Source organism: Strix uralensis, chromosome 1 (assembly GCF_047716275.1).
Source record: "Strix uralensis isolate ZFMK-TIS-50842 chromosome 1, bStrUra1, whole genome shotgun sequence".
Taxonomy (NCBI): Eukaryota; Metazoa; Chordata; class Aves; order Strigiformes; family Strigidae; genus Strix; species Strix uralensis.
Window position 1 is genome coordinate 103,024,417 of NC_133972.1, and position 21,587 is coordinate 103,046,003.

General features: G+C 37.8%; 1 protein-coding gene across 3 annotated transcripts in view; it reads right to left on the reverse strand.

Annotated features, from left to right (window-relative positions):
• The window catches only part of MOCOS (molybdenum cofactor sulfurase), a 231,180-nt gene that overhangs the window by 42,078 nt on the left and 167,515 nt on the right, over nucleotides 1-21,587 (reverse strand). For all 3 annotated transcript variants that reach the window (XR_012629746.1, XM_074875541.1, XM_074875555.1), the window contains 2 exons: nucleotides 14,781-14,980; nucleotides 40-156 (listed from right to left, as the gene is read on the reverse strand). Coding sequence is in view for 2 of the 3 variants with exons in the window: in XM_074875541.1 (XP_074731642.1) it covers nucleotides 40-156; nucleotides 14,781-14,980 (317 nt within the window). In the remaining variant the exon portion in view is untranslated. The remainder of the gene's footprint in view (nucleotides 1-39; nucleotides 157-14,780; nucleotides 14,981-21,587) is intronic.

A 21,587-nucleotide genomic window follows, 5' to 3' on the forward strand; every position in this document is an offset into this window, starting at 1 on the left:
GGGTAATAATGTATCATGTAATCTCATTCAGAAACTAACCTGTAGGTTCCTTTGGATGTCCTCATTGCTTATACCCAAATGCAACTGGCAGGCTCCTGTATTACAGAAGCAACCTGTGCGGACATGTATGTTGTAAAGACTGGCCATCTTGTCCACCTTCCCAATTCAGCAGGAGATAAGACATAGGAGAAGAACAAAACATTGACATTTTAAAGTTGTGGTAAACAGCATACAATGTTTTAAATGTACAGTTCAATTGGAGGTAAATTACTTCTCTAAATTATTAACAACTTAGTGTAGCTTTTAGAATTCCCATACACATTTAGGATTTTCCAGCCCTGTTATTAAGAAAACAATGGTGGAAGCAGAAGTGCTTACCTTGGCATTGAGAGACAGTGCACGCAACACACACACACACACAGAGCATACCAGTTCAGGTCCTGATCCTGTTAATGACAGTACATGTGCTTAACTTTAAACCTGTGAACACATTCATTCACATCAGTAGTGCTAATTACCAGCCTGCAGTCAAGTGTCATTCAGTGTCTCAACAGAACCATCACCTACAACTGCATCTGCAGAGATTGAAGAGAGGCCTGGGGCATCTCTTCAGCTAGCTGAAGAAAACCTTGTTTTCCAAGGATCTGAAACTGCAAGTCCTCATTACAGAAACAGACTGTATCTGTGGGATTTTGGCACACAAGTGCTTGAAGAATCAGTCCCTCAGGAAGCAATAACATCTGACAGGGCAGGGACTAACTAGAATACCTCCTTGAGCCTTCTACATATGACCACTCAGTCCACCAACTCTCTGGTGTACTTTTTCCTCGTGCTTTGCTGTGCTGTTCTGTGTTACACCCTTTCTTTACTGTCCACTAAATAATGAATGGGCAGAAATACAGTACTTGATGACAAACTGGCATGAATAAATTATGTGAAGGAATGAAAAAGATGTGCAAAAAGAACAGAAGCACATGTCTATATGTGCCTTGGAAGGAGATACATATATGCATGCACTGGCAGGACGGCACTGGCAGGACAGCACTGCAGAGAAGAGATATGGATTGTCAGGGTTTCAGAGCACAGCTAAGAAACAACGGAAGCACACCATGGGGATCCTCTTAGCACAGCTAAGAAACCACAGAAGCACACTGCAGGGATCTGAAAATGCTTTATGTTGATTTCAAAAAGCAACAACAGCAGCTAGTAAGGTTAGCTGAGCAGATATAGCTACGGACAGTTATTTTTTTGACAATAAATGATGAACATTCTTGGTCAGGACTGGGAGAAAGGACAGTCAAATTGTCAGAAAGGTAGCATGAAACCTGGCACATCCGATCTCTACCACAGACTTCCAGAACAACCTCACACAAGCTGCATTAATCTCTCTGTGCTTTTGCTCCTCTTCTGCAAAATGGAGAGCCGAGAGCTCTGATAATAACCATGCTGCAGAGTGAGAGGACCCCACCATGCCAGTGACACAATCCCCCTTGCAGGGAGCTCAGGCTTAGCTATAAGCAGAGCAACAGCTAAGCCCGAATATGCAGGAATGGAACTGTCGACCATCTCAAACTAACCACTTCCCAAACTGTGAGCTCATGCTTTATCTGCCTGAGGTATCAGTGTAAACATTCAACCTAGCTTTTCTATCTGTCTTAATCTCTATTGGCTTTTATTTTTTTTAACATAAATTCTCTTTCTATAGGATAATAGCCCAATATATGTAGCAAATAATTTCTGTCATAATTCAGCCTATCTTCTGTCTCCTATCTTCTGAAATCATCAATTTTTCAATGTCAGCCTATCTTCTGACATCTCAGAGTTTGTGTGAGATACCAAGCACCTTTAACTTCACTATCTCAGCAGCTTGAAAAACCAAGCCCTCTGTTACAACTGACTCCAGACTGAAATAATTAAACCTAAGTAGTGTTTAGCTCTGCTAAAAGAAGTTCAAACTGCATTACTTTTTTTTTTTTTTTTGTCATGTATGGAGCACAAGGTACTCCACACAAAAATGTGCTGTATACACAGATGAAATCCTACAACATTATAGTGCACAAGTTCTCAAGTTCACACTTAAATATCTCCTGCCTGACTAGTTCGGTTCAAAATGGTTCAGTTCTCAAATAGAGATACAATCAAAATAACTCCATATATCCAGACTTGGAAAGCAGAGAATAGAATCAGTCCCAAGATCCCTATTCACGATTAATGCCTTGGAAAATATCCTGTGTTCAAAGCATGTTTCTCAAATCAAAGTTATAGTAAAAGGCATCTGTTGAGAAAGACTGTTGTGGTGTCATTAGCTTTGTTTTGTCAGAAGACTTCAATCTGAGAAGAGTGACATTTTCTTGACTTCTTTTTTCATTTAGATGAGAAAAGTTGTCATCCTGGCATAACATGGTTTGTCATGGTGCTAGTGACTCGTGGGTGGATCTATCGTTCCGTTAATGATGACAAGCAAGGCAAAAATCATGACAGATACTTCACTACTGAATTCGTACAGTGTTTGGGCTTATTTGCTCAGTATACAAAAAGCTTTAACATATATAAACTTATTATTATTTTTTGAAGAAACATTGCTGGGGCAGCCTTGCTTATCAAAGTGTATGTAGTGTAATGAAGTTTCCATGACCCAACTTCAAGGAATTGCTAACATGAATTAATTAATTTTGTCAAATAAATTATTACTGTTCTTTAATGAACATTCTAGCTGTGCGACCCAATGCCTTTCTCCAATTACACTTTTAATTGTGATATATATTAATCTGCATGGTAGGTAAAGATTATTGATACATAAAAATGTATGAACATTAGAGGAATATAGGGGATTGTGGTTCAAAAGGACAAAGATAAGTTATCCATAGCTTTAGCATTAATCGAACTCTGTTATCACCAGTGTGGTAACGCACACAGGTCTTGAGAATGTGATGTACACTTTTCATTGCAAACAATGACAAAATGCAAAGAATCAGTAAGGGCAGCACTGCAAATCTACCTGTCCCTTGAATACATGCTTGACTTTCCCTTGGACATATGTGTCAATTTCTTCTTGTTTAGTTTAACCCTAGAAATACGCTACTTGGGGACTTAATTTAATCTCTCTCTGCAGTGCTAGCACATAGCAAAACAAATAGAACGCAAAACATCTGTTACAGTTATTCTGATGAAGAAAAGCTTATTTAAATAAAGCACATCTTTAAAATTGCCATAAGGAGCAATAATCAGTATGGAGCTCAGGGTTATGAAATAGAGAATGCTGCTTGCAGCTCTGTCTGTACAGCAGCAGCTGACTTTCTGGAGCCAGGAATGTGTTCATCAATGAAGGCACAGAAGCATGAATGGTACTAATGGTAAGTACACAGCTTAATGTACTCAGATTGTCAGTTTTGGTGATTCCCTGGGTCTGATATTTGGAACTATTGTGCCGTGGTCTTTCAGAGCTTAAAGACTACAATTAAACTGCAGAACACATGCAGAAATCTTGCAGCATTTTTACCGATTTCAGTCAGCAAGGACATGGTAATTAAGCCATCACAACATCTTGGGGTCCTGTCTGCCCCTTAGAGCCCCTTTGCATTCATTACTTTTTGTGAAGCTCTTTACTGTGGGCCAAGCCCTGCAGGTTGCTTCACACCCCAACACTTTTGATGTCAGATCGTCTTGATTTTTGACAAGCAAAAGGTGCATTTCACACTTCCAGGCTGTGGTCTTCAAGTTTAATATAAACACACATGAATGAAGTTCATCTAAATTAATTTTTAAAATAGTCCTTTTTTTTTTTTTTTTCAGAGACAATTTCTATTTTAATCACAGTTGTCTTCCTCAGTGAGCCTTCCTGTAGTGTTGCCAGGTAGACCAAATGCTCACAGTTAGGGGTTTTTTCATAGTGCTCTATCTGATAATTATAAGAATTTTTTTTTTATTGTTTTTACATACAAAATATTTAGGTAGAGCGGTTTTTTTTCCCCTGGTTTTAATGCATTATCCTACAATAGTCCCCCTTGGATATCTGGTATTTTAGTTTACACTCAGGAGCTGGACAGCTCCAAAAATAAATTTGATTCTGGTGTGTTCTGATTTCCTGTTCTCTGTCACACAGCTGCATGGCTGACTTTTCTGCCTTTGCTAAATGTTTCACTTCTGCTATCCATTTATTTCAGGGCCTCTGTGGTGGTCAGCTGAAAGGTGTAAGCTTTTCTCTCGCTTCAGGCTCCACTGAAATAAATCTGAGAATGATGCTTAGTGTAGGTAGACATATACTAAGTGATAGTAAATATTAACAAATAGCAGACAGTTTTGCATTATTTCTAATCAACTAAGTCTAAGATTTTCACTAAGAATGATGGATTTTTTAGGAAGCCCTGCTGAAGTCACTCCTATAGGATCCAATTCTGTAGCTCTTATTCAAGCAAGTACTTCTTATTTGTGCAAGTTATTTTACTGAGTATCACAAGAATTATTCACATGAATACAGGAACTTTTTATAATAGATCATGAAGTGTCCTGAAAAAAACAAAATCATGTAAGTCAATACTGGCAGGTACTGTCCTTCAGGAATTGGGATTGGGATTTCTCATTCTACTTTCTACAATGCTCAAATTTCAGAGCAGTTTTTCTGTCTGACGGATTTGCTCATTACAGGAATTTCACTGCACACCACTGATGGCTGGTTATAAAACAGGCTTCATGACACTGTTCTCCACATCCACTGGTAAATTAATTCACTGATTCATGGCATGGAATTGGAGAGAAAGTAAGCTAGCTCTTTCTGTCATCCAGCATCTGACTGTGAAATGTTGTTGCTGATGCAAATGCATACTTAATCTTGTTTAATACAATTTAATAAGAAGTAGGTCAGGGAAAAAAAAAATCAGCACTTGTTTCCAAATCATTTAGTAGGAGGAAAAAAGCATTTTAACTGAGTTACGTATACTTAAACTAGTTTCCTGCAAGAGAGGCATTTTTTCCCATCCCAGGGAAAGAAATTCTGCGTGGGCAGGTTCCCACAGTATTGATGAATCTTATCCTCTCCTCCTTACTGCGTCTCTAGTTGTTGACAATGGTTTAAACTGATTGGAGAGAGGATGTAAATCTCTCTTCAGTCTACACCTATTCATCACTCACTCTGAACAAAACCACTTTGGTAAAAGGCAGTGAAATATTAGACAGAGATACTGAAACTTACTGAAATTGCCAAAGTCAGTGTCCTGATAGTGGAAATGCTAGCTTAGCAGGATATTTGCAGTCGATGTGGTAATTTTCTCTGCTGGTTCCAAAGACAGTCAAATATCAGCTAAGATCGGATGGGAGAGAAGCAGGCTGGAAACATCAACATAAGTCAGAGTATGTGGGTTGCTATTCTGCAGGAACTCTCACTTAGAAGATGCCACATACATAGCAAACTGCAGGTCTTCCATGCTTAAAGAGTAACAATAATTTTACATCTCTGTGATCCAGAAGCTAGAACACTGGGGATGGGGTGGTTGTAAGGAAGAAATGAAACACAGTCTTGATTGTTAATGGATGACCTCACATTTTTTCAACTGCTTTTTTCTTCTCTGTAGTACATGGGGTGAATTAGGGCATGAACTTATTTGGATTGTACATAAACTTTGTGAGACCAAGATCCAGGTATTTGGAACTGAACAGGCTGATGAGTAGGCGAAACACCTTGGTTTTCTTTGATGTGGCATCTCAGTGGCCACAGGTCCCTCCAACCAACGTCATTTTCCCTTAGCTTTTTCTTCTTATTTTTTTTAAACTGCACTCAATGACAATGAAAATCTGGTTTGATAAAATGACATCAGGGAAAGGATGGATTCCAGGAAAAAAAAGCAAATCAAAGGAACCCAAATCCCTCTGGCTTCCTAACCCTGATTTCAGCAGAGCACTCCCTTGAGAGTCATAGGAAAAGGTTTGTGTCTCTGCATTCCATTGTGTATCCCCCAGCTATTTTGTAGGCTAAAGGCTTTGGGTCAGACTGCTACTAGTCAGAGAAGTGGAAACCAGATGCAAACAACGCAGAAGACTAAGCTCTAATGCACAACAAGAAGGGATAAAGGGGAATATAGCAGATTAATACAAGTGGAAACAATGCTTAGAAATAAAAAGGTGCAGTGCATGATACTGAATGTCTAGTTACATAGATTTAATTCATGCCCCAGTCAAAAGCCTCTTCACCTTTTCCTCATTCTCTTAAATCACTTAAATCCTCCTTTGTCTGTATTTATCCCCAGAAAATAGGAATAACAGATCACAGGGAGATTGTAGGGTAAAAATGACATGATAGACTGTGTTGAAATATTAATTACATCCATACAGGTTCCTATACAGGATTTGTATGTTGGGCAGGAAGATGCAAGCAAAGTAATAGAGAAGGTGGAGCCAGGGTCTCTTTGTCTTTGAAGGATTTAGATGGTGGATTGAAACTGGACACTGCATGGGTTCAAAGGCAGCTGATCTGCTTTTACCGAGATCAAGAAAAAAGGAATCTAGCAGAGGCTGTCAAAAGTGCAGTCCTTTTGCTGCTACCATGTGGTTTCTTTTCACATTTCTCCCCTGTGTAACAAGGTCTATAGTTTAGAGCCAGTTTGGCCCTGTTACTAAACAGAAAATATTTACCCTCCCTCATTCATCTGAGATTCTTTCATCTGAACAACTACAAGTATCTTTCTTTTATCTCCTTTCCAGTTTCCTTAGCAACATGCAAGGACACTCCAGAGAAGCAGTGTCAGGCAACACCTTCAGTCTAGGCTTTCATGAAGCTTTCTAACCTTGACCAGCTCTGATGAACAGTTTAATAGCAGGCAATTTCAAGCATACTATCATCTCACATGCATCTTTGTTCCCCCTGCAGTGAGATATTACAGAAAGTAACTCAGTCTGCACTCTGCCACTATTTCCTCAGCTAGAAGAGAGATTCATTACCTACTAACTAGGTCTGCAGTTATCACACTGAGTCTCTCAAGTACAGCATCTCCTTACGCTCAGCAAGTAATCCCCTTCCTAGAGAGCCCCTTGCTGTGGGGGCTGCCTTTGAGTGCCCACTGCCATGTAACCAAATGTAAGCAGAGATCCAGATTGTAATGGCATTTCTTGCCAGTTTGAAGCAACAAGGTGCTATTTATTGGCAAACCAGTGTGGTTTGCTGCATTGCTGCTATTTCCCTGCTTACCAGACATTCACAGTGCAACTGGAAACTAATTGGAACCAAGGAAATTAGTGGACATTCAACAGGAATCTTCACAATAATCTTTTTCTCCTTGTAATCCTGTTTGCATTCTATTGTGCTGGTCCATCTGCCATCCCTGGCTTCCTGAAATCAACGGCTAAATCTATAGCTAAAATCAATAGTGAGCAATCACCCCAGCAATTTTTAGGTGGCTGTTGGGAAGATGGCCAAAAATCCCATTAGGCATGTTAAGAACTCTTTTCTTTCCCTGAGTCATCAACATTAATATAATGAGTGGATATGCTTCTAAAAGCATTAGTGTAACTAACTCAAAGTTGTTTGACCATCTTTGCACAGACATTCTTAGCTGGAATTAACAAATGCTGGATTTCCATTTTCTCTGGCCCAGATGAAAAAATGCTGCACTTCTCCACCTGCAAAACTGAATGATTGTTTTACACAGAAGTAAGAAGTAACAGATGGAAAAAACATAGAAGGATTACAGTTTGAAGAACAACAAAGATCTCCTGCTTAATATCTTTCTATGAAGATTTATTTCACATAGATTAAATAAAGTAGAATTTATCCCTCATTGTTGCTTAACAGCAACCTACTTTCTCCTGTAGGGACATGGTATGAATTTCCAGACAAGTACTGATAGCTACTATCAGGCTCCAGTCAGTAGTCTGATCAAATTGACCTGGTAACAGCTTCCTGTGCATGTGAAATGCTATAGCTCCTTTTTTTTCCCACTCTTCTAATTCACATGTTGTCGCTGCTCTAATTCTGTACCTATATACCAGATGTACAGTGCACTGGAGCTAATCTACCAGTGAAACAGAGGGTACCATCTAAGACACAAACAGCAATTATTTCAAGAAATCTACCCACTTCAGGTATTGCCTAGTCTCTTTTATCATGTAATGATAAGTGGTGATATGAATATGTATTCAACCAGCTGTGTGTATATACAAATGTATCCGCCACTTGTTATCTGAAGATTTGCCAGTATTTAACATTTTCACTCCACTCCTGTGAGGTTTGAGTAAGTGGGGAAGACAGACATTGAATGCCTCAAGGTGACACTGAAAGACTACAGCAGAAGGAGGGGATTTCACCTGCCCATTGCCAGGTCCTGGCTACTGATCTAGGTCCAGCTAAGCAATTCATTAAGACATTGGTAAAGAAAAAGGAAGGTCTTAAAAGAAAGCATTGTGAAACTAAAGCAAAGGAAGTGTATTTGCAGTATGAAGGTGCTTCCAGAACTCGCTATCACCATTCTATATACCTTGAGCAATTACTTTTAAGTGCATTTCCCATCCTGCCTCACACCACTTTGTCCCGTGTTACTTCTGTTTGCAGACCCGTCCAAATGCAAACAGACAGAATAACTTCTACCTGCTTATTTTGCTTTGTCTCTTCCCTGGACACACCTCTCCCATACAACACTGTTTCAGACTGCTTGTCCAACTCTCCTCTGCCTCTGGTATCTGGAATCTCCTTTTTTCTGCTTTCCTGTCCAAATTGGTGTCTTTTTCTTTGCCCAATCCATGTAATAATGGACTTTGGCTGCATGGCAGGAAATTTAGGTTAATCATTAGGAAATATTTTGTAGTAGTGAATATAGCTAAGTTCCAGAACAAACCACCTCCAGAGGCGGCAGAAAGGTTCAGGTAAAGATGATCCTATCTTGGCACACTGATGATAGGTAACCTCTTATAGTCCCTGCAATCCTAAAATCTATTTTTATTCCTCCATATCTTCTCAAGCCACAGGGATGAATTTGGCTAGGCTGCTAAGCTGCTTACAAGACAATTCACTGTCATAGAATGCTTTGGATGCAGAAGGATAAACGGGGTTAAAAAGAAAACAAAATTTTTTTGTTTCTTGGCAGAGTCTCATTCTGTTTTTGTCCTCTTCTTACACTGCTAGCATGTGAACAACTGGCAGAAAGAGATTACCAGGGTAGAGAAGGTGCCATGGTGAGATCCTGAGTGGCTATTCTTACATCTAAGTGATTCTGATGGAAGACCCTGGTCTTCACTTCAGAATGATACAAAGTAAAGGCAGGAAAGGAAAAAAACAAGTGGGTCATTGAGTTTATCCTTACATTAACTCAAGGGAAGTTGAGATAGAAGGAAAGTGGGTGAGACAGTGAGCAGATGTCATAATGAGCAGTCATCAAATTGCATTATAGATTTGTGCTGAGGGGACACACACTGGAAGTTATCTGGTGAGAGGTGTTGATAGATTTTTATTGAAAAACAGATGAAGAAAGGTAAGTTCAAAGTCTATACCTCCCTTCACTCTATCTGGGTTGATGAGAGTGAGCCAGGACATGCTAATGTAGTCTCCTAGACAAAACTGATCATAATCTATCTGAGCAGGGTTCTCAATCTTGAGAGGCAAAACTCATCCATATGTAACACTTCAGAAGAGCCTTCCTTAGGCAAACCAAAATGTTTACATTCTCTATCTTTGGCAACTGATTCCTGTTATAGCAGTTTGTCTATCACACACAAGTGTGAAGTGGCACGCAAGAAGGCTGAGACTGCTAATGGACTGATGCTTGTTCCCTTCCTGACAGGATTTTTAGGAAGCATGGCAAGCATATATGGATACCAGAAGAACTTTTGCAGGTGATACAATCACAGCAAGCTAATTCTGTTTAGCTTCAGGCTCCAGGCAAAAAAGGCAGTGTGAAAAAGCAGGGTGGGAAAGGGAGCTGGTAATCCACTGCTGAAATGATGGCCATTTTTCAAAAGATAGCTATGATGGTTTGCTGACTTCTCTAAGCCCATTCACACAGGAGCAAAAAAATATTGTCTCAGAAGATGAGAGTGAAAAAAGAAAAAGTTTGATAAGGGAAATGCTTTTTTTTTTACTGGGGGCAGAAAACACTGAACTGGAAGATGTGACTGTGTAAGAACTCTTCAGTGCATACAATTTAACAAATGTTTCAGGTGAAATTCCATCTGCCCATCTCTGCCTCTTACCGCTTTCACCTCTTCCAGCTCCCAAACTGACTTTGCAGAATAAAATATGAAAGGATTATAAAATTACTCTGCAATTATCTACTGAATGTACAAAGAACATTTCACAGGTCTCCTCTCCCTATCAGAACAAAGAGGAAAACTTAAAATAATGTTAGCACAGAAGATCCCTCATAGCAGAGATGGTGATTAAAAAAAAAATAATCTGCAAATGAAAGAGAACATACAACTTTGCACTTTGCCATGATTTGGAAGAAATCCACTTTTTTTTGTGTGTGTATGAGTGTTGTTTCAAATGAATGTTGTTCTCTTTCAGCTGTTCCATCTCCTCTTTGGTGTTCAAAGCAGGCTGGAACCTCACAGACTTGTATGCAAGGTTTTGATAAAAAAAGATGGCAAGGATGCAAACTGAAGCTGAGTCATTGCTGTCAAACAGTTTTTCAGATTGGAAGGACTTGGGGATGTATAAATACATGACATTCATATATGCTGAAGACTTCAGATATTGACTGTTAATAAATGAGCTAATGGTGATTCTCTGTGTGAAAAGACTGCAGTATTAGCTCATCACTGAGCATATATGTAATGCCTTTTTCATGACATCATAACCCCCCTTTAATATTTAGGGCTAATTGCTTCTTTTTCTGGTAGCCTCACAAGAAAGCAGAAGATTGCCAGCTTGCTGCATTAATGTCAACTCTGCTGCTTCCATCTTGCACCACTGACATAGCAGAGGTCCTTTATCTCTACCCCTGTACTTTCTCACCTTTCAAAATCACCACCCTGTCATCTGTCCACACTTCATTAATAGCAAAAACTATAATGCTGGAGAATTATCCATTCTTAACTAGACAAGTATATATGAAGAAGCTGTTTGGCATAAAGGCCATCTTTATGTCCTGGACCTGTCAAGTACTCATCATAGTTTAACCCCTGTTCATAACCAGGGCATTTTGGTGCTGCAGTGTAAATAAACACATAACATAGACTGACAGACGTGCTACTGCAGAGGACAGGCAGGTTGCGTGAAGAGAATACAGGTATCATCCCAAGTAATTTCAAGAACAAATTACTACCAATGGTAGTATACAAGACAGCTTTACTGAAGGAAAAAATTTTCATGGGAAGTATTTGGTGCAGCTCAAAGGAGGAAATTTAATGTAGTTTTAGTGCCCAAAGACAAGAGGTTTATGGATATTTCAAAACTGTAGTAGTTTTATCCCTAGATAAAGAAATGTTTCATGAAAAATCTGAAAACCCAAGCTTTTGGATGACTACTGGTGTTTGGAGCCTGAAAGTCCCTCTTCTTTAGTTGTTTTAATTACCATTTAGAGCAAAATAACTAAACCAGTAATTAAACTGTCAATTAAACCAATGATACATATAGTATACAAAGCAAGTTTATTCCAAATATAATACTCTAAATCAGTGATACCCTTCAAGAATCACAAAGAAACATTTAAATGAAAAAGCAATAATAATTCAACATCCTTAATTATTTGACTCCCACCTTATCACTTCCTAACATCCACATGTCCTATATCATACATATTGGGACAGAAGGCTGTCAAAAACGCTGCCATCCCTAAGAGTGCAATCATGGTATGGTTTCATTTGTGTGTCTCACTTTAATGAAATACCTTCATTTGATCTTGAGTGCTGCAATGAAGGTTTTACTCAACGATGAACCTGAGACTATGGCTATTCCCTACTGGTGCAATTGACCCCATGTATGTAATTGTAGCATGTTTGTATTTAGTGGCACAGTCTTGTTCGCTCTGGTAATTAAACTCTGATAACAGTGGGAAATGGATTTCAATAATAGAAGCAGGTAAGAACAGCTTTCCCACCAAATGCTACACAGATGAAAGACATCATTTTTTCTCTGCTTTCATATTTCAGTGGCAGTGTTAAATGTCATGTATTTCACTACACGCCTTTCACATCCTGAATATCTTGGACTTAGTTCAGAGTTTTGAATATCATGTAAATTATGTAAATCTTGAGGCTTAAATGTAAGCTTGGTATCCTCTGAAGACACTGTCTACTTATGAAGTCCTTCTTGCCAATCTCAAATGTTCTGAATAAACTGCTCCAAACCTCATCATAATATTTTCTCTGGAATCAGTTAGTCAGATTGTCCTTTCCAGGCTAGCAAATGCTAATGTCCAGCCACACTGTGCTCTCTAATAGGCAATGGGCACACAACAATTACCTGTCAGAAAGACAAATAGAACTTGTTGGATGCCTGGTTATAAGTAATTAATTATAGATGGGATATCATCCATAAAGGAGTAGGGCATTCTGTCATTTCTTTTTTAATATACTAGCGGAAATAAAACCTGAGTCATTCACTGATGTCCACTAGTAGTAGGTGTATCAGATAGAAATGTCATCCAATTTTCTCTTCATTAAAAATTCCCAAAAATGTTTTCTGGGAGACTTCTGAAACTGTGTTCTCCTAAATCCACTAGACTGCATTCAGAGATTGACCAGTGAATCCACATGAATGTGCAGATCACAGACATGACCAAACTAGAGGACACTGTTTCATATCTGAACCATTCATGGAAGTATTGGATTTAACTTTGATTTGAATAAACTAATCTAATTCTAGACATGCATACAGGTATGAAGATGAGATTATATTGTCAGTTTGATGAAGCTCAGTCTCTGCTGTATGTATTTTCTTTGTAGTCATAAAGAAGAAGCAAACATTTTTTCCCCCATAACTGCTATAAGATGTCTATGAAAGAATTTAATGCCATAAAGAAGCCAATTATATATATATATATATATGTCACATGTATTATAGCTTTGGAAAGAACCGTGCTGTTGCTTGCTAATTTCTAAAAGTCATTAAATTGCACATTATTTTAATTAAACAAAGTAATCTAACAGGGACTGCAGATGTGACTGGTATGCATTTGAAAACTTTATAGTTCTTCATTCTACATACTCATGCCAGAAATGACAAGAACCTGGTGAATGGCACAGTCCAGATGATACAGATCAATAAAGAAGCTTTTTATGAGCAGCCACTGCAGCAAACAGGCACAATGGAGGCATCAGACTATAAAATATTTTTTTCTTTGAGTTTAAAAAAGTGAAACAGACAAGAGCCATTTTTACTAAGAAACTGTGAAAATCAGAAATTCAAATAAAAGTTTTGGTTTTAACCAATGGACAGAAGCAACACCAGTGTGTCTGTGGAGTGTTTTGCCAACCCAGCTGTGTTAACATCTCCAGTCTTTTCTGAACACTGCCACACATGTTCAAGACTGTATAAATGGCTAATTCACTCCTAAAATGTGGAATTCTTTGAAATGAAATGTATAAATATTTGAGACTATTTGGTCACACAGTCCAAAAAAAACACATATGGGAAGAAGAGCTTCTCCAGTACTATACATTTGTTGTTCCTCTGTTCATCAGTGTGGTAAGTGCTTTAAAAAAAATTGTAAAATTCCATATAGACAGACTACAAAGTAACTGCTTCACTTCTGTTCTCTCTTGTGTATATATGGATCTCCTCTTGTATTCTCACAGACATGTCTCTGCATTCCCCTCGTTACCCATTTTTACTCCTCTGGCAGAGGAGTGTTGAGGAACGCCTTTTGCAGTGCTCCTGCTCTCTCCCTCATGGTTCAGAATTATCAGCTTCCAAGAGCAATGTTACTCTGCCACTACTGCTGGCAGAGGGAGGTAGCTGCTGAGAAAGATGGTACCAGTTACTGATGGCTTTTAAAAAAATCAAGGTCATACACTTGAACTTGACTTGTGGTCTTACTCAATTCTCAGACAATAAAAACCAGAAGAATTAAGCAAAACTAGAGCACTGTGTTTTTTCTGACTTCCACTGATGAGCAAGTGAGCTGCGTTACCCTGTGTTACCCTCTGCCTACACAGTGCACAGTTATGCATGATTATGGTTGTACATCATTACCTCTCTACTGAAGGCAGAAAAGTTTAACAGTTTCATCTTAGAGATACTCAGTATACCTAATGGATAAAGGTAGAGAAAGCTGTTGAGAAAGACGGCATTTAAGGATTTTTTGAGCTTGAATCTCACTCCTTACACCAATTATTCAACTTTATCCAGTGCTTCCTCAGGAATATTACAAGAATGTATTTATTAGAACTGAAGGGAAAAGACAACTTCTCTTTCATGGGTGACTGCAATATTTTGAGATCTGATTTTGTTTCTATGTCAAAGCTCCAAGGCAGTCTCTTATATGAGCTTTTGTAGACATGCTCTTCAATTCCCAGTTTTGAGTACTCTAGAGAAGGAAGCCAACAAGAAACCCAACTGCCTAGTCAATGCAACCTGTTAAAACAGCCCACTTTCAAACTTCCTACATGTAGAGTATTAAATCTGTAAGATACTGGCTTTGGCTATTAAGTACTTTGCATTGTGCAAGCACTATTTATTGGATTCTCCTTCTACTACTTTAAAAATGGTGTCTGTATATTGTGCACAACTATGAAGAAACAAACCCAAAACCTCAGAAGGGACTACTATGGACAAAATATTTCCTTTAGGATAAAGAACTAATTGTGAATATGCTTAAAATAGAAACATGACACTCAGTTAAGGCAAGGGAAAAACGTACCTGTGAAAAGCCGATCACTTCTCCATTTTCATCGAGCACATTAAAATTAATGATTGGGCCCTGGACATCAGGATTGCTGAAATCTGTATCACTGTAAATACGTACTACAGGAGCCCCATTGGCATATTTTAAGGTAGACAGCACAGTGTAGGTGTAGTGAGCTAATGCAAAGGTATGCTGTTTTATTTTCTCCATTCCACCTACAAAAGAAAAGTACATGTACATGTCAGATTCCTTATTTTTATGGAAATGTAAAAAAAGGATGATTTTTCAGAATGGTGTAGCTGTGAGGTAACTAGCACAAAATTGGTAGTTTTGGGGTCCTTTAAATGAATATACAATTTGCAAATGTTTCTTTCCTCATACTAAAGCTTCAGAAGCACTGTTGCACCAAGGATTTACCTACAATTAATCTACTGTAGAAATCTAAAGCTACACTGAAGAGGATTCACATGCATTACAACATTGATAGGTCCAGTCTATACATATCACTAAGATGTGCTGACACAATTAATTTGAAAAGCAAGTTTTGCTCCAGATCTGGCTCATGTGAATGAGGTATCAATCCTAACAGAACACAGAAAGCAAATTGCTATGTTTAAGATAAAAATAATAAAATTCTAAATGTAATGACAAAATACAAATGTGAGCCTACGAGGAATTTACTTGAATATTGAAGAAATACTCTTTCAAGCCTGCTCTTCTTTCTGTAGAAGAAAAAGAAAGAGGATATTGCAAACACTTCACTGACTATACCCATGATGCAATCTATTTGCTCCAAAGAAGCTTTGCAGAGAAGTTTTCCCAGAACTTGGCTTGGAAAAAGCATAAAGAGGAAATATGTTGTCTATATCTTTGCTGTTTTCCTTTTTTTTTTTTTTTATTTTGCACTGAGGAGTTTGGACAGGAGAACTGCAGAGATTTCCTGACAGATGGAGACCTCTTCTACATCTCTGCTTTCTGAGAGGAGGTTGTGTCTTTGTTAGATGTCCCTATTGAAATGGCTTCTCATTTTTGTGCTCAGCAGATATGCCACAGGATGATATACCATGGTCACCCATGGCTTTGGGGATATTTTGATTCTCTGTGAGAAGCTAGAACATAAGCTTCAGATACAAAACCAGCCATTTCAGCCAAAGGAGAACATATGTAGTCTGAGATGAAGAGGTAGGTTGTGATACTCACTGGGATAAACTGCTGACAAGAGACAAGTAACTGGGCATGACAATGAATATTGTATGAGAAAAGGAATAACCCTAACCCCAACGAAACAGTAATTTATGATGTGGAAGAAAAGTACAAGTAATCTTCAAAGCAGAAACTGAAAACCTATAAATTTGCATCTTTATGGAAGACAATTACAAGATAACAATATGGTCTCAGAGTATTGTAAGAAAGACAGGGAGATACCTGAAGGCTGACAATTGTTTAAGCCCAATCAAACCTTCACTGAAGACAAGCTTGAGTTTTAGCTGAAAATCCAAAGTAGTTTCTATTATGCATACTATGCATTGCACTATGGTGGGCTTACATCATGTGGAAAAAAAAAAAAGGAAAGAATAATTTCCTCAAAGGCCTCTTGAAGTAGAACAGTATTTTTCTGCCTGGGTTTTAGACCCAGAGTATTTTCTGTAATGTTGAGTATCTTATTTGAGGTACATGAGCATTTCTGTGACTAAAAAGATGTTTGACATTTTCCTTAACTTTTTTTTTAACTGCATAACTATGAATCTCACACTTACTTCTGTGCATACCATTTGTACATCTCAGTATCTGGAAACTTCTACAGTCTGATATAACCACCCTTGGACAGAAATCTTGTAATCTGTGTGTTGACTTTTTTGTTTTTACTCATAAAAAGACTGTGTCATTTATTAATATCTATAAAGGAAAAAAATAGGGTATCTTCTGACATATAGAAGAATTACAGCAACTTCTCTTATTTCACTTTGCTTCAAGTTTCTATATTATGTGCTATCTCCTTTAGATAAGCTAGGATAGCAGACAGTAAAAGCACAGAATAGATTAGATATAAGGTAGAAGTACATTTTTTGGCACTAAAGAATAATAAAGAGGAATAAGATATTTAATGAGATACTAACACACTTTCAAGGAATGTTGCCAGAAGCTAATCAGTAAAATTTCTAGATGTTAGCCACAGTAAACTTGGCAAGCATCTCCAGAACATTTTGGTCTGAAAGACAATTTATATTTTCAGAGTCTTTGAGAATAAAAGATTAGCTAGTCAGAGATGTCCTAGTCATTGTTTGGTAGAAGTTGAGAGTCTTGAAATAGTAAAAAAGAAAAAAAAAAAAAAAAAGTAGTTATTTCTCAGCATTTGCCAGAAAGAAGTTGTCTTAAGAGAAGTGACTGCCTTGTCAGCTTCTGAGATGTCTGTAATCTCCTGATTCAGAGCTTTTCCAAATTGGCAGGAATCTTTTAATGGAAGATTAAACTACTGTCCTTGTGTCTTGTTGAAGAAACCTCTTATGCAGAAATTTCAGTCTCTCATTCACAGCAATCATCCTGCTATCATTTCTATATTGTCTTCAGCCATTCTCTCTTAAAGTTGCTTAATCACATTTCCTTGTTCATTAGGGAGAAGCTGATGAGTCTCTTAATTATTTATTCTGACAAATCCAAATGCAATAGCCCGCAGTTGCGTTGTTGCCCTGTAATTGGAGAGACGAAGCCATGTTGCCAGGGTCCCGTATTTTTAAGTAGCAGAATAGGTTGTGATTAGGTCTGATGTCACAGAAAACCTTGTGAAACAACTGCAGGCAATCTGAAATTTGTTCTGACAGAAAAAGAGGTATAGTCAGAAAATAGTTGTGATTTATTTTTATATTGCTAAACAAAATGATCTATGCTGCATCCTGCATAAATCTAGTGCTTACCTCATCTCCCTCTCCCCACTAGGGAAAAAAATATGAGGAAGAGAAAATAAAAACCAAACAAATCTTTGGTCTGTAACATGATCTGAGGACTTGCATTATTGCATCCAGCCTCATATTTGGGGTGACAAGAATAAAACTCATTACTTGACTGAGCCTTTCTAAGGTAAAGGAGAAGGTAATTGTCTATGTTATGGTTGACTTCATATTTATTAGGTTATTGCATTCCTGCATTTTATCTTCTCTCTATATACTGGGTTTTATGCCCAGTTCCTTAATTATGAATACTTGGAGACTCTTCTCTAGCTGCCTGTTTGTGGATAAAAGAAGTAGCACACCCTAAGCCTTTTAAAAGACATACAGCTTGGAAAAATCATCAGTACTGCATGTTGAGAAGGTGCTGGGAAGGAATCAAGTGTCCTGACTCCCTCTCACTTTATGGATTTTATTCCTTATCACTGCATTGTTTCATTAAGGTGAATTGCACCTAGTTGCTCCTAGAAATGATTTTAAAATGAAGAACAATTTATGTGTTCTCTAATTGGGATCAGAATGAATCTGATGTAGTCTAAATTACACCAGATGAAGTCTATCTAATACCATTCACTGTATTTATGTGTGTAGGAATACATTCAACACAAAGGATGCTCACAGTCCACAATTTGCACTCATTAATGACTTCTTCCTATGGTAGAAATGTAAAGACTTCCTTGTTAAAAGGGAAACTCCTGCATTTCTGTGTATTAATATGCCTCATTACTTTGTCTTCATGTGTGTGTTTTAATTTTACATTAAGCCAGACATGACCATTTAATGAATCCTTCTTCCCAATAGCACCTCATTTTTCACACTATTTGTTGCCACAATGAATGCCATATATTCTTGCAGTGGCAAAGTTATTGAGCAGAAGAGATCGACAAAGAAAGCTTGTATTTTTGTGTACAAACCTCCTTGCCAAAGTACTCTAGTAAACTGTAGAGATGCTGTTAAACCTCATATTGCTGATGTATGTTTGCACGCTACAGCATCCTGTCAGGTTAGCACCATCTCAGACCTGCCTTTCCATCTTATACTTCAGTTTGGATACTATTATGGAAACTGATACTGTTCCAGTATGGAAAATTCAGAGTACCAGTGCACTGGATAACACACAGATAAATTTACAATGTCTGCTCTTCCACAGGAATTGCATGTGTGCATATGCCTATCCACAGAGACTGTGGGACAGTTCAGTCATCTGGAAGAGACAGGTAAGTTGTCTCACATTTACAAGAGGGTTCAAACTATGTGCATTCAAACTATGCACAATTGTCACCATGGTACTGTAAATCCACTGTTTGGCTTGCCTGGTCATAACGTCTTGTATTTGCATTACCTCTGTTTTACTACCTGCTTGTTATATGCAAAATACAGCATGATTTTATTTTTCCAGTGGAATTTTATCTAATCAGAGAAAAACGAGATACACGGATGTCCAATAAGTATTCAGTATGGAATGATTTTGAGTTAGTATAGACCAGGTTTTGCATTACGTAAATAGCAAACATGTAATGGCATACAATCTCCTCTCTGAAAGAACCAGAATTTCAGTAGCTCCAATGTTCAAATGTTAGTTCTTCCTGAGAGAACTGTAGATAGATAGGCGTATGTCAACATCTATAAAAGATTTTGAATAAAGAGATTAAGATAAAGCAGAAACTGAAATTGAGCCTCTAGAATGAAAGCTGTGTGCTTAAGGTTTTCAGGATGCACTCAGAAACCTGTGATCTACAGTCAAATGTATTTCTTATCTCTCTTATTATAACAAATTAAATACTGGAGATAAGGAAGAAGAGAGCCATAAATCAAATATACAGTTATTGTTCTAACTTGATGTGAAAAAAACAGAAATTGAGGTTTAAGTGAACAAATTCTCTGTTACTCCAGTAAATCTAAACTCACATATATCTTTGGATAAGAAAAAGATCAATGTGATTCATTATTCTTCAGCATTACCTAACTGATAGCAACGAGGCAGAGAGATGATGAGCTGAAATCTCAGCAAACCAATCAGCAGGGAGTGAAACCAAGATGTAGCCACCTTCTAATAAATCCCAAACAAGACAGATCACCATGTGGGACCTGTGAGTCAATGTGCTAATGAAGCCATGGAACCTGTAAATCCTGTCAAACATTTGGAGTCCTTCCTTCACTTCCTCCACGAAGCGTACATTAAGATTCATTTCTGAGCTTTTTTTGGTGTTCTTTTATGCATAGAACTGAATGTCTCTGACTGAAGTCTGCCACCTACTTAGTGTTATTCTCCTGAAGAACACCTTTTGAAGATGAACTTGGTAATGGTCGCTTCATATATCTCCTTTGCAAATTTGAGTGCTTTGGTTTAAAACTGCATTAAACAATATATTCTAATCACTGCTATTTTTTTAGCAATCCTGCCTCAAACAAACCACTGCAAACGTGAAAATGAAATATTCATATGATGATCCAACCCCCTGCCACCAAAGTGCAACCCTGAAATGTTACAAATACAATACTAGAAGAGCAAGCAATGAGAAGAAAATGTAATCAACTTAATGAGAAACCTTGATCACTCATCCTCTGGTAGGGGTCCTACATTCATCAATAAAAATATTGAATATACACATTCCTAGTGTGTTTTTTTTCCCCTAAATTATGAGAACAGCTGTCCTAAGTCAGAACAAATCTAGCTACTGCCTGTCTTCCAGAGTGAGAAGTAGATGAAAAAATATATGAGAAAAAGTATGTAACTTTTAAGCAGCTACAACTTGTAGTTTAAAGATTCGATAAACAGAATATAAATAAAAAATACATGAAAATGAGCTTACTGGTTGGCTAGCAGCAAGTAAGCATTACTTTTAAAAACTGAACTAAGGGTATAAGAGCCCCTCATGGAACTTAAGCATTAAAATTAATACATTAACATTTCCTTGGAGTCAACAGAAAGGAGCTCTTCTAATGTAATAGCATTCCAATATTGGTCATAACTGTTAGCAAATCTAGTTCATTAAAACTCAGAATAAAACACTGTAAGTGGCTTATCAGCAAATTCATGAAACCATCCATCATCCACACTCAGAAAATGCATAAGGCATGGACAGATTGCAAATCCCTTATTCACACTGACTCACATAAACAGTCCAATCAGCTTGATCTATAAAGCACATGTAATAAAAACTGATTTGGGGAACACAAAGTAGGGTGGACCCTTTCTGCAACTGAGGTGACTGCATTTGTGAGCAAGGAGGGAAAAATCTGTGTCATTTGTACTTCCAAAAAAATACTATCTTGCCATGCAGAGACTAGAGGAGGCTTCTTTCTGAAGTTAAGATGTAACAAAAATTACAGAAAAAGGAAATTTCAGTTATGAAATCATGTAGATTTGTTTTGGTTGAAAAGTACATAGTTTTGTTTGAAAGCACATAATCGAGTTGCAAGAATCCATCTCACAAGATCAGTGTCCAACTTCAGATGGACTAAAATGGAGAGCCGTGTTACACTCTCAACACTACTAAATCCATGCAGAATTCAATGGGTAATAGGGAGACCTTTTACTCTCTCAACACTAATTCTTTGCATAATAGCTTAAATCCTTTTATTCTCCTCCTTCTCCCACACCATCTCAATAGTTTAAGACTGTGGGAAGCAACTGCTTAATCCTCTATTCAGAACGTTATACCGAAACCAAACATGAAACACATATTCGGTGTTTATCTTAATGAACAGAAGGCTCTTTGATGCCCCATCTCCCACTCCTTTAGAGTAGTTAATTCAAGCTCTGTTTTCAGACAGTGAAGGAAGTTAGAAGTCTTTGTTCTGAATAAAATGAGCAGCACATTCTGAAAGAAGCAGGTCCTAATTTTCAAACATCATAATGAAGAATACTTTGCCTTGT